General features: G+C 41.7%; 1 protein-coding gene across 2 annotated transcripts; it reads right to left on the bottom strand.

Moving 5' to 3' along the window:
* Window positions 1-823: 823 nt before the first annotated feature.
* On the bottom strand, window positions 824-5721 carry LOC132954552 (proton channel OTOP2-like). Of its 2 annotated transcripts, XM_061027130.1 has the most exons (7): window positions 5461-5721; window positions 3151-3551; window positions 2929-3065; window positions 2780-2838; window positions 2068-2192; window positions 1206-1984; window positions 824-1104 (listed from the first exon to the last, which is right to left on the bottom strand). In XM_061027130.1, the coding sequence occupies exons 1-7, from the start codon at window positions 5511-5513 to the stop codon at window positions 934-936; spliced, it is 1725 nt and encodes a 574-aa protein (XP_060883113.1). In that variant the 5' UTR covers window positions 5514-5721; the 3' UTR covers window positions 824-933. The 2 variants fall into 2 exon arrangements, with proteins under 2 accessions (XP_060883113.1, XP_060883114.1); XM_061027131.1 differs by lacking the exon at window positions 2780-2838 and having other exon boundaries at window positions 2999-3065.
* Between the last annotated feature and the right edge of the window lie 7643 nt (window positions 5722-13364).

Genomic DNA, 13364 nt, shown 5'->3' with positions numbered 1-13364 from the left:
ACACAAATGCAGAAGCAGGACTTAATAACATGCATAATATATGGAGAGATGGTAGAGCTGCCTCAAAGGACACCTCCATCACTCCATACAAACTGGTCCAACATGGACTCAAACCTTTTGCTCCACACCAAACCCCATAGAGCGGGCAACTACCAGGTCACCATTTGTAAACAAAGTGGAGCTCCAGATAAAAAACTGAGAGTCAAATTAAATCAACACTTAATGATTTGAAATGGCTTTTATAATGGTTTAACACTTCCCACTCTATAACCCAGCCACAACATGCTATATTAAGTAAAAGCTGTTGTTATGCACCATGATCACTAGATGTCACTGTGTCGCTCTCCAGCGATCAGGTAAAGGTCTGACTGAACAATCGTCCAGTTATTGTCTGAAGTCCATCTATACAAGACCCTCAAGATGGTTAACAGACAAAGATATACAACATTCAACTAGACATTTATTATAGGCATTTAAGTGTTAAAGAGTGGGTACTTTTTAAACCCTTCAAACCCATGAAAACTAAGAGTTGGTAAGGAAAATGTGTTTATCTACACTGTAATGAAATACTATTTAATGGGTCACAAGCATGAAGTATATGGCTTTGGTTTAAGGGGTCATGTGGCAAAGGTTTGGAATGCAATGCTTTAAACCATTTGTTTAAACCATAGACTTATTTTTTTACTCCTATTTTAAAAGACACAGTTGTAGGTTGTAATGGAAAAAGTTTCATGGATGAATTACTGACATCAAGTATTTCAATGACCACTGGAACTGCATGGTTGTGTTGCATGTGAGCAGAACCAAAGAAACAACAAAAACATACACAACATGATTTTCTTTTAATAGAACAAGTTAAATTACAAAATTTAATACAAAAATAACTCTGTACTGGATTGATCTGTATGCTAAAATATAACAAATAAAGTCCATCTAAGAAAACAAGTACACCTCAAAGAGACTGGCGACAGAGTGCATGCGGTAGAAGATTCCAAAAGGAAGGCCAATATTGACGATAGCAGCCCACATGGTGAATTTGTAGAACTTTATCTCGGTGGGATGATCAAACTGGGGACGGGCACCGAAGGCAGGCATGATCCACAGCTGTCAAAACAGGATGAGTGAATAAACAATCATTTGTGGAGTAAAACTCATGGATCATTGGTTTGTTACAACCAAAGATAAAAAGCATAAATACAACTTACAATGATGTTAGCAAGCAGCAGAAAGGCAGAGACCTCCTTCAGTATTCTCCTCTTCCAGTTTAGCTTATTTTTAGTTGAAGTCAGTCGGTAGGTGGATCTGTTACTCATCTCTGTGTAGGCGTGGGCATTGGTGTGCAGAGCTGCTTCCTGCATCACGTGAAAGGGCTCCCGATTGAGGCCTTCGATGATGAAGTAGTTCTGCAGGCCGAGCTGGAGCACCGTGAGCAGCGCCCAGGACAGGTTGAGGGCGTTCAGGTAGCCTCTGGCCCCCGTCGCCAAAAGGGCCACGATGCTGAAGTAGCTGATGATGAACTGGCCGATCGAGGACCCGACCAGCAGCCCCACGTCCAGGCTGCGAGTGGGGTTCTTCTCCGACACGTGCTCCCTGTGGTCCAGCCTGTAGACGATGCAGCCGATCACGGTGGCGAGGGACATCAGACTCACTATCACTATATTCATGACAAAATGAATGAGAAGAGCCAAGTTTCTTTTCTCCTCGTCCTCTGTTAGGATGTCCACCTCATACATTATGAATGTTACAAGTCCTGCGACCACCAGGAGGATTCCCGTCAAAGGTCCGAAACACACCTCCTTGGGACGAAATTTGACACGAGGGTGGCTGTGGTCCTCAACAAGTCGGCCGACGTTTTTCCACATGACGTAGGCCAACGCCGAAGCAAAGAGGCTGTACTCTATGTTGAAGGGGTACAGGTAGTAGAAGGCCTCTTTGAAGGTGTCACACGCAGAGTGGCTGCATTTACACTTGTCACCATAGTTGGCTATTTAAGAAAGAACAGTTTGAGTTACTCTTCCATCCATGAATGAATGGTATTAGAATTAGAAACATTCAATCCTTAAATACCTCTGTACATCTTGTGTGAGACATTTACATACAGGTCAGGAATCTCTGTTTGGTGAAGCGATTCCTCTGTCACGGCTGCCATCCACACCACCAGGTTTGTTGAAAGCGTAAGAGTGAGTCCACACCTGCAAGTAGGATTGTCGAGATAACAGGTTTTTGATCTTAAATATATACTTGTAAAAGAACCTTTTCAATACCACAGCAACAAAAATAGAAGTCCTACTCGCACAATATCGAATGCAGGTTAACTTTCAAAATTACAAAAATACATTTCAGTATTGGAAACACTGCCAATGTATTTGTCCCATTGAGACAGTGTGCAGGAGTTTGCTTGCCATGTTACAAAAAAAAAAGATGTAGCAAATATTTTTCTTCTTCTGTTCTTTAAATGAGCAACCAAGAAACGAACATGGCTGTTGCATCTTTGTGAGATGCCAACAGGACCTGACAAACGTCATCATTTTCCAACCGGTGAATCCAAATGTCCCATCACTGCTCTCGACCTCACAGCAGCTTTTGGTTAAAAATATGACTTTTTTTTTCTTCTAAAGCTTTGGTACTTTTTATCAGCCATTAAAATGAAGGACATTGTATTGTTTTAGAACAAGTGGTTAAGATTAATAAGATTCAAAAACTTTGCATGCAAGAGTCAAAGCACGAGGGTCCTGCCAGATTAAAATACATCTTCATGTGTGGAAATAGAATCAATTACCTCGTGAAATTGGTGTGCAGCTGTACACAGTCCTTTGCATGAGTCCACAAGAAGAAGGTCTAAAAAATACATTTTTTTTTTAAAAATGGTTTTCTAAATAATCCAAAGACTGAATTTTCTTGCAATGACATGCTTTTAACTGCAACAACCTGCACAATCAAAAACACTGCTTGCACAACAGGGAAGGCCACTTTCACAGCAGAGTCACAGTGAAGGTACCCCGCATAGGTGGCAATCTTGAAGATGTCCATTAGGAGACTGAGAAGCCCAAACACCAAAAATCCACCTGCAACAGAAAACATTTTAAAAAGTGGATAAAATAAATGAAAATCGTCCTGAACAAAAAAACAAAGAAAAGTCAGAGTTCTCACCTCGGAGCCACACGGGGCCAGCATGGCTATCTTTGAACACGATGGCTTGGTCCATCCGAGAGGTGACGGCCGTGTAAAACAGCATCCACAGCATTGTGAGGAGGAGGAGAACGATGAGGAAGATTTGCCTGTGCACAGCAGTAATGGCCACACTGTTGAAGGCACTGCCGCTGACCAGAGCACAGCCCAGGATCAGGATGTTGATGCAGATGATGCCAGACAGAAGCCATCCACCCCCATGATGCGCCCTCTCCAATACTGCCTCCACATGGTGAACGTGCTCTCTAGCTGCCTCCAGATTGGGTTGATGTGAAGGACTGGCCAAATGTTGGATGTTGTCCATATGTGCTGCAGTCTCAATGTTAGACGGATGCCCCTCCACGACATCGTTAGGTGTTTTTCTGCAGAGAACACAATTCAAAAAGGTTTGTCTTTGAAAATCACATCACCAATTATTTATTAACACACACTAAAATTCTACATTTCTTATCGTAAAATCCTTAATCTACAAATATTACCAAACCACATAATTCAACCACGTGTCTTACTTTCACAAAAAGACTTGCATACGTTGAGATTCTATAAGAGACCAGGCCTGGCCATAGGCAGCGTTCTCACTGCAGGCCAAAACGACCTGAACCTGACTTTTTTTTATGACAGTGTGAACAGCATAAGTCACATGGAATTTGGAGTTTTTCAAATCAGATTTGGGCCACTTTCATATGTGGATTCCCAAAGGAGTCTGATCAGGGTCACATTTAAAAAGCAATGTGACTAGATAAACGTCCAAAGAGGAACACATCTCTGGAACGAATTACCATCTGAAATTAAAAACTTCACAGTTCAAGGTTTTAAAGACACGAGTAAAACAGTGGCTGAAACATGAACAAGTCTGTGACCACTGACTGTTTCCTCTTACAATCTCCATTTTACTGTTTGTCCTTATTTAGTCTCTTAATGTATTGAGTTTATGTATACTAGCGTCACTAGGTTGTTTAAGTCTAATGCTTTGGTTTTAACCCTTAAAGCCTAGCCAGGGAGGGGGGTTGCAAATTAGCCATGAAACCTAGAAACCTGTATGCATGGCATTTACTTTGTATTCTACATATTAAGCAATGTTCATAGCATGTGCCCCTGTTAATAAAACAAAGATCTTAGAAAAAGAAATCAGAATTGAGCATTGAGGCTTGCTGTGTGAACTCAGCCTTAGTTGTGATGCAGAAAATCGAGTCTTGTAAATGTAAATACAACTTCACATATACAAGCTCAAAACAGAGAATCATGCATGACACATGCCGACTGAAAGATGCAACCTGCATGTTCTCCTTTCATTAAAGGAATGCAATCATTACTTAGTATACATTTAACATGTAGGCTAATGGAAGTCAAATAAACAGCTCAACCATGAACAAACCTTTACACAGATGTTAAGACTTGTATTGACTGTGTCAGAGGCTAACAATGATTATAATTCAGGATTTACTTATAAGCAGCGTTTGACTAAATATGAGAAACATAACGTAATCGCAAATTTCTGCCAAGACCCAATCATAAGAATGTATCTGAATAATTGCACTACAATGGTTAAGCTCAATGATAATTATACCAAAAGGATTTGTGACACATTTGTTGTACTGGATTAAATACTGGAGGCAGTTGGCATTGATTCGGCTTAAGTTTGATGCTAACACATTATGGAAATTGCCATTAAAGGGCTGCACTCAATGCAATGCTCAGGATGTTAAAAATGTGCCAATTTAGAGATCTCAAGTGTGTTCTTGAAAATCTTCGGTTCAGTTGCTTCTACAGGTTCCACTAAAAATTTAAACAATACATTGTTGTCCAAGGTATTTGAAGAAACCGCCTTTATTGTAACAAAGGGAGGGTAAGGCCCAAATGGCCTAGAGGTAAGGTCACGCCCCATGTAGGAGGCTTTAGTCCTCTGAGCGGGCAGCCCAGGTTCAAGTCTGGCCAGTTGCTTATTTTCTGCATGTCATTTCCCACTCTCTCTCCACTGTCATATCAAATAAGATGAAAAGCCCAAAAATTAATCTATGAAAAAAAAGGGAGCTTGCCTTTTCACACCTGTCATCCCTGGGGTTACCACATAAGTGTCGGGAAGTCCACTGAAGTTTTAAAGGGCCGGCTGACGTCATTATTCACGTTGCACATATTCATATTGCGCATACCAGGATTCTGGGCTAAGCCCCAGATCTCCAGCGACCCTAACTCGGCACAGCTGACTAAGAGAGTGACAGTTTTATAGACAATTCCATTTTGAAGAGTGAACATGTAGCACCACAAATTTACCTAGAGAAAAATTTGTTGCAGGTCCGGAGCATCTTTTGAGCTACAGTTCTCATGGTGCCCCTCCCTCCGACCAAACGGGATGCCTACTGAACGTCAGAAAAAAAAAATTGCGCAGGACGTAGTGGAACTTTTTAGGCTATTCCTCTATCAGATGTGTATTTGATGCAATGAGATACAAGAGAGCGGACCAGCATTCCTCATTCTGCCGGTCGGACTGCTCAGGACGCTGGCGCACCTGAGGAAGCCTAATCAGGTGTTAATGAGTTTCAGCTGATCATTTCTGCTGATGTCTGCCCCCCCCTCTATTTGAATAGCTTAAAGGGGCAGTCACGACCCGCACTTCCTCGTGACTTGTGATTCCATGTCAACAACAAAGTTATCTCTTAAAGCATGAAACCATGCAGGCGACAGACTGCCTCAGGGGGAAAGTGAGCTTCAGTTGGGGCATGGGGGTTTCTTTGTTATGCATATTCTTCTTATCTGTGTCATGGAGCAGGATAACCACCATTACTCAGAAAGAAACTTGTTTCTGCTGACCTTTGACTAATTCAACTGCAAGCTATTTTCTTGCCAAGTAAGCTTATGTGAAGCTGTAAAAAAAAAAGAAGAGGTCAAATTAGTCCAGCAACACTTGAAGTACTTAGATCAACTTTATTAACAAATTAGACAGATGCATTTTGGACTTCATCCAAGCTGGATAAAAATAGCAGTAAAAAGAAACTTGAATGATGAAAATGTTAATTACATTAGGTCTACAGAATAAACTTCAAGAAGACATAAAGGACCATTTAATGACAGTAAGGTGTGGGAGTACCATGCAGAAGAGTATTTCTTTGCATGCTCTTTAATGCACTTCTCTTTGAGTGTGTGTGGGGAGTGCCGACTGGTCAAAACGGAGAGCTCTCTGGTCCTATAGAAGTGAAACCCCACGATACGATATTATCACGATTGTTAAATGTTGTTATTTGATTGCGCCCTTTACACACTGTATTTACGGTAAATACTGCTATGACGTCATCACGTTTACAGCACGCAGCACGTCAGTCGTCGGAAAACGTGAATGTTGTTTCTTTTCAGTCTGCATGAGTCTCATGCATGAGTTCATTTAATAAACAAGCCTAAAGCCTAAACAGCACAGTACGTGAGGCTTCAGGACTGTGAGTCTGACATGGTGGTCTGCAGTACAGGGGCCCCGCAGGGGACAGTTCTCTCCCCTTTCCTTTTCACCCTGTACACCTCGGACTTCTGTTACAACTCTGGGAGCTGCCACCTGCAGAAGTTCTCCGATGACACAGCCATCGTGTGGTGTGTGTCTAAGGGGAGCGAACAGGAGTACAGGCAGGTCATCGTGGACTTTGTCGACTGGAGTGAGCTCAACCACCTTCAGCTCAACGCCAGCAAGACAAAGGAGATGGTGATTGACTTCCGCAGAAAGTCACCCCAGACTGCACCGGTGAACATCCAGGGCTTGGACATCGAGAGGGTGGAGACGTACAAATACCTGGGTGTTCACCTCAACAATAAACTGGACTGGTCACACAACACCGACGTCCTGTACAAGGGCCAATGTCGACTTCACCTGCTGAGACGACTGAGGTCCTTTGGAGTGTGCAGGACTCTGCTACGGACTTTTTATGACACTGTGGTGGCGTCTGCACTTTCCTATGCAGTGGTCTGCTGGGGAGGAGGGAGCACAGAGAGAGACAGGAAGAGACTGAACAGACTGGTCAGGAGGGCCAGTTCTGTCTTGGACTGTCCTCTGGACTCTGTAGAGGAGGTGGGTGAGAGGAGGATGCTAGTGAAGCTGACATCCATCATGGACAACCCCTCTCACCCCCTACATGACACTGTGGGGGCCCTGAGCAGCTCCTTCAGCAGCAGACTCAGACACCCACCCTGCAAGACAGAGCGCTACCGCAGGTCTTTCATCCCATCTGCAGTCAGACTGTTTAATCAGACTCTTTAACAGCATCACCACCTCATACTACACACTGTGTGTGTTTTTTTAAGAACAAAACCCTTTTCCTGTGTAGTTACTGTGTAATTATACATTATTGTAGTTTTTTATTTAACTGAATGTAAATATGTTTGATTTGATTTTAACTTCTATTTTTATTTTTAATAATTATATTCCTGTCCCCTGTTTTCTGGAGCTGCTGTAATGCACAAATTTCCCCCACGGGGATCAATAAAGTTTATCTTGAGAAGACACAGAGTCAAGTTTGTTTATTCTCCATACGCAAGAGAGAAGACTGCGCATCACAGCCTCACAGGTTATGGGCCCAGGTGGAGTTGGACAAGCATTTCGGAAGAAGTTTAACACGAAGTATTACACGGAACTTCTACAAGCTATGTGGACCAGCCTGGAGATAAGTGAACGGTCATATTGTCGGAAGAAGTTTTACAGGACGTATTAAAGCCAATAGAGCTAACAACCTAGCTTAGCAAAGAAAAAGTATAGCAAGCTAGTAAAGTGCGTTAGCAAAATGGCAAGCAGAACGACAGGAGCCCTCGTACCACAGCTTCTCTTCGACGGATCCGAAGATAAGTATGACCTGTGGGAAACAAGATTCCTTGGCCAGCTACATATTCTGAAACTTAAAGAGACTATTTTACATGAGCCCATCGGCAATAGTCAAGAAGAGCTAGCCGCAGATGCAACGAAGAATGCCGATTGCTATGCTGAGCTGGTAAGACTGATAGATGATAAAAGCCTATCGTTGATAAGACATGATGCCGCTGATGATGGAAGGAAAGCCCTGAAAATACTGAGAGAACATTATTCCGGGAAAAGTAAACCACGGATAATAAATTTATACACGTCGTTGACCAAGCTACACATGGCAGACAACGAGAATGTTACCGACTACTTAATAAGGGCGGAGAACACCATTACGACTCTAAGAGATGCAGGTGAGACCATGAGTGATGGACTAACCATAGCCATGATACTAGGCGGGTTACCAGACTCCTTCAAGCCGCTAGCCGTACACGTAACGCAAAACGAAGATAACGTTACATTTACAGACTTTAAAAGAAGATTACATGTTTATGAAGAGGCGGAGAAAATGAACACGGCAGGGTCTACAGATAATGTGATGAAGACATATGTAAGACAAAGCAGTGGCCCCACCAAGACGCACACTAGCAACAGAAAAGATGAAAATGCCAATGTGACTTGTTACAAGTGTGGAATTAAAGGGCACAAGTCAAGAAAATGTTTTTGAAAAGTATGGTGCAGTTATTGCAAGAGTAATACACACCATGATTCCGTATGCAAGAAAAAGGGTCAACAAGACAACTTCAGAAAAGTTGCAGAGGAAGAAAATAAAGACAGAGACTATCTCTTCAAGGCCAAACACATGAAGAAAGAGAGACCACCTGACAATGTGAAAATGAAAGGCATCATGGTGGATGGAGGAGCAACATCCCACATCGTGAATGATATTGGAAAGTTTAAAAGCTTTGATGACTCGTTCCAGCCGGAGACCCATTCAGTAGAGTTAGCCAACGGGACCAAGTGCAATGGAATAGCACAACGGAGAGGAACGGCGATGATATACCTATTAGACAACGCTGGACAACAGCACAGAGCACAGCTACGGGATGCACTGTACATGCCTTCATACCCACATGACATCTTTTCAGTGGCAAGAGCAACAAACGGAGGAGCGACAATCACCTTCAAGAAAGGGGACAGCCGCATGGTTACCAATGATGGTGGCAGGTTTGACATCCACAAGAGTGGAAATTTGTATTACTTGCCAACTGTTGAGGAGAATGTTGACCAATGTAAAGGGTGTTATGATGTGAAAACTTGGCATGAAATTTTGGGTCATTGTAACTACGAAGATGTACAAAAATTACAAGGTGTAGTGAAAGGCATGGAGATAAAAGGAAGTGCAGTCAGACCAGATCAGTTATGTGAAGTGTGCACACAGGGAAAATTCACCCAGACTAGGAATAGGGAGCCAGATGGAAAAGCTAAGAAACCCTTACAACTAGTCCACACTGACTTAGCTGGTCCCATGCAAACACAGAGCATAGAAGGGCACAGATATGCGCAATCTTTTACAGACGACTACTCAGGTACCATGTTTGTGTATTTTCTAAGATCCAAAAGCGATACAGTGCAGGCCACAGAAAGGTTCTTAGCAGACACAGCACCTTATGGAGAAGTCAAGTGTATCCGTTCAGACAACAGCACTGAGTTTACAAGTCGAGACTTCCAGGCGCTGTTGACCAAAAATAGGATCAGACATGAAACGTCTGCGCCCTATTCACCCCACCAAAATGGCACAGCAGAGAGAGGCTGGCGCACTCTCTATGAAATGGGCAGATGTTTACTGTTAGGAAGCGAGTTACCAGATAAGCTATGGAACTACGCTATACAAACAGCAGCTTTCGTGAGAAACAGGTGCTACAGTAGGCGCACAAAGAAAACACCATACGAGCTGTTTACAGGCACAGAACCAAACATATCAAAATTACAGAAATTTGGATCAGTGTGTTTTGCTTACAAACAAGAAAAAGGGAAACTAGACTCTAGGTGCGAGCAAGGTATTTTTGTAGGCTATGATAAAAACAGCCCAGCTTACCTAGTGTATTATCCAGATACAGAGAGGATCCAAAAGCATAGGTTGGTGAAATTCACAACCAAGACAGCCAACGAAAAAGAAACCCAAATATCTGAGTCATACATGGGTGGTGATAAGATGGTACACAGGGTCAATGACAGCGAAGAAAATGTTGTTGATGAAAATGCGGAAAATGTACCAGATCATAGCATTCAAAGTGATGTTGCTGAGATTTCACCTGAAAAGACTGAACGCACACAGCCAGGTAAACGCACAGAGACTGTATTAAGAAGGAACCCACAGAGAACCAGGAGGAGACCAGTTCACCTACAGGAACAAATTGCAAAAATGCGTGGACTCTTGTTATAGAGCAGTATGCGACATTCCTCAAAACTACCAGGACGCCATAGCGTCAACAAAGTCAGGGCAGTGGAAAAATGCCATGAATGAGGAAATGCAATCTCTGGAGGAGAACGAGACCTTCAGCCTAACCCAATTGCCACCAGGTAAACAGGCAGTGGGGGGCAGATGGGTCTATGCACTTAAGACTGACATCGATGGATCAGATAAATACAAGGCGAGATTCGTAGCAAAAGGCTACAGTCAAAAACAAGGAACTGACTACGACGAGACATTCTCACCCACAGCTGATATGACAAGTGTGAGAGTGGTCATGCAAAAGGCAGCGCAGGAGAACCTAGTCTTGCACCAGATGGATGTCAAGACAGCCTATTTACATGCACCAATTGACTGTGAAATCTATATAGAGCAACCAGAAGGTTATGAGACAAAGTCAGAAACAGGTGAAAAGCTAGTATGCAGGTTGCAGAAGTCTCTCTATGGTCTAAAGCAGTCAGGCAGAAACTGGAATGCTATGCTACATACATGTTTAAGTGAGAATGGTTTTATACAGAATCTTGCTGATCACTGTGTATACAAGAGAAAAACACAACGAAAAGGTAATCTTGTTAATATGGGTTGATGATCTGATCATAGCAGCTAGCAATGAGGATGCACTGAAAAATGTAAAGATGATGCTAACTGAAAGATTCAAAATGAAAGACCTGGGAAAGTTGAAACATTTGTTGGGGATAGATTTTGACCAAGCAGAAGATCAGGTTAAAATGTCACAGAAGAGATATGTAACCAAAATACTGGAAAGATTTGAAATGCAGGATTGTAAATCCAGAGAGACTCCATGTGAGACAAAACTTGAGTACACAGAAGACGCTGAAAAAATGAAAGATCCAAGAAAGTACAGAGAGGCAGTTGGAAGTTTAATCTACTTATCCACATGTACTCGACCAGATTTAAGTTTTGTGGTCAGCAAACTTTCTCAGCAATTTGCTGAACCAACTGAAGAACACTGGAACACAGTAAAACATGTGTTCAGATACCTCAAAGGTACAGCAGAACAGGAGTTATGCTTCAAAAGAAGTGACACAGAGAAACTAGGTCTAAGAATATACTGTGATGCTGACTGGGCATCAGATGTAAAAGACAGGCATAGTATAACAGGATATTGTGTCAGTTTAAGTGAAGGAAGCTCTCTAAGACAGTAGCACTATCTACTTGTGAGGCAGAGTACATGTCCTTAGCATCAGCCATACAGGAATATATTTACTTGGAACAGCTACTCAGAGGTTTAGACGAGTATGAATATGCACAAACAAAGGTGTACAAGGACAACCAAGGTACTATAGCACTTGCCAAAAACCCAGTAAACAGACAAAGGTGCAAGCACATTGATATCAAGTACCACTTCACAAGAGAAAATGTAAAGAATGGAAGGATAATCTTGAAATATTGTCCTACTGAGCAAATGATCGCTGATGTGATGACAAAACCAGCCAATAAGCTAAAGTTAAAGAGGTTTGCTCAATACATGTTTGGTACTTAAAAGTGTAAAAGTGTGTTTGTTTACATTGCTGAAGCGAAAAGGGGAAAACTCTGTTATTGTTTTGTTTTCAGGTAACTCAGTGAGCTAAGAGCGAGTGGGGGTGTTAAATGTTGTTATTTGATTGCGCCCTTTACACACTGTATTTACGGTAAATACTGCTATGACGTCATCACGTTTACAGCACGCAGCACGCAGCGCGTCAGTCGTCTGATGATGTGAATGTTGTTTCTTTTCAGTCTGCATGAGTCTCATGCATGAGTTCATTGACTAAACAAGCCTAAAGGCTAAAGAGAAGACACAGAGTCAAGTTTGCTTATTCTCCATACGCAAGAGAGAAGACTGCGCATCACAGCTTCACAACGATACCTGAGCCATGATATGATATTATTACGATTTTAAACATTTTGGGATATGCTGAGAATTGCAATACAATATATTGCAATTTAACTTTTTCAACTGCATATTAAGATCACAAAATAAAAAATCAAGAAGTGTTTTGTCAAATAAGAAAAAACTCTATTCATCACACTTCAGTCTTTGTATTTCTACACAAGGGGAGTCCAGCCCACAGACTGACCGACACTGTGATACAAGTCAAACCCTGTAAAAGGCTGCATGCACCTCTCAAGCGGAACTGTTAGTGTTTCAGTCTAATCGAACTTTAACATACGTTTTTAACAATGCAACTTGTTCAAAATGAACTCTGCAACCCCTTCAGCAATTAAAAAAGCACATTTACAATTAATATAATACAAATTTCCATATATGAGATGATATAATATCACCACACAAAATATTGCGATACTATGCTGTATCAATTTCAACCTCTACAATTTTTCACATTTAATTATTTTTTACATCCGCAATTGATGTTTCTAAGAAGGAAAGAGCTGAAGTATTAAATTTTCTTCCTGTACAAGCACACCTCCATGTCATTGTACTAAAAACATTTAACCCCAACCATCACACAGTAACAGTTAACAGTCCTTATGCATTGTCTTAGATTAAAGGTCATGGTAGAAACTTCCCAGTCTCTAGACTGACTTTAAAGTGTCCACAATAGTGCTTTTCAAATATGTTGTTCCTGCAAATGTCAAGAATCAAAGTTCCTGATCCTTAGCTTAGAATCATCTACAAAACCTTCAGCACTTTGCCCTTTGTTTAGGTCAGTTATGTCTGTAAAATATCTATGACTAGAAGAATGGGAGAAAGTGAGAAGAACATTTAGAAGAATCACTTTAGATGCTCTAGATATTTTGATGATAAATTAAAAGGGGGAAAAGCATTAAGAGAATAGAACTTGCAGGTTTCTTATTAAGAACATGTAAATATTTTACAGGTCATCCGCTCGAGCAGGTTGTTGTTGTCCAGAGCTCAGCAATTTTTACTAGCTGTGTGCACTCGTGTTAGTCACACGGTTGAAAACA

This window comes from Labrus mixtus, chromosome 20, assembly GCF_963584025.1.
Source record: "Labrus mixtus chromosome 20, fLabMix1.1, whole genome shotgun sequence".
In the NCBI taxonomy this organism is placed as follows: Eukaryota; Metazoa; Chordata; class Actinopteri; order Labriformes; family Labridae; genus Labrus; species Labrus mixtus.
This window is presented reverse-complemented; position numbering and strand designations above follow the sequence as displayed.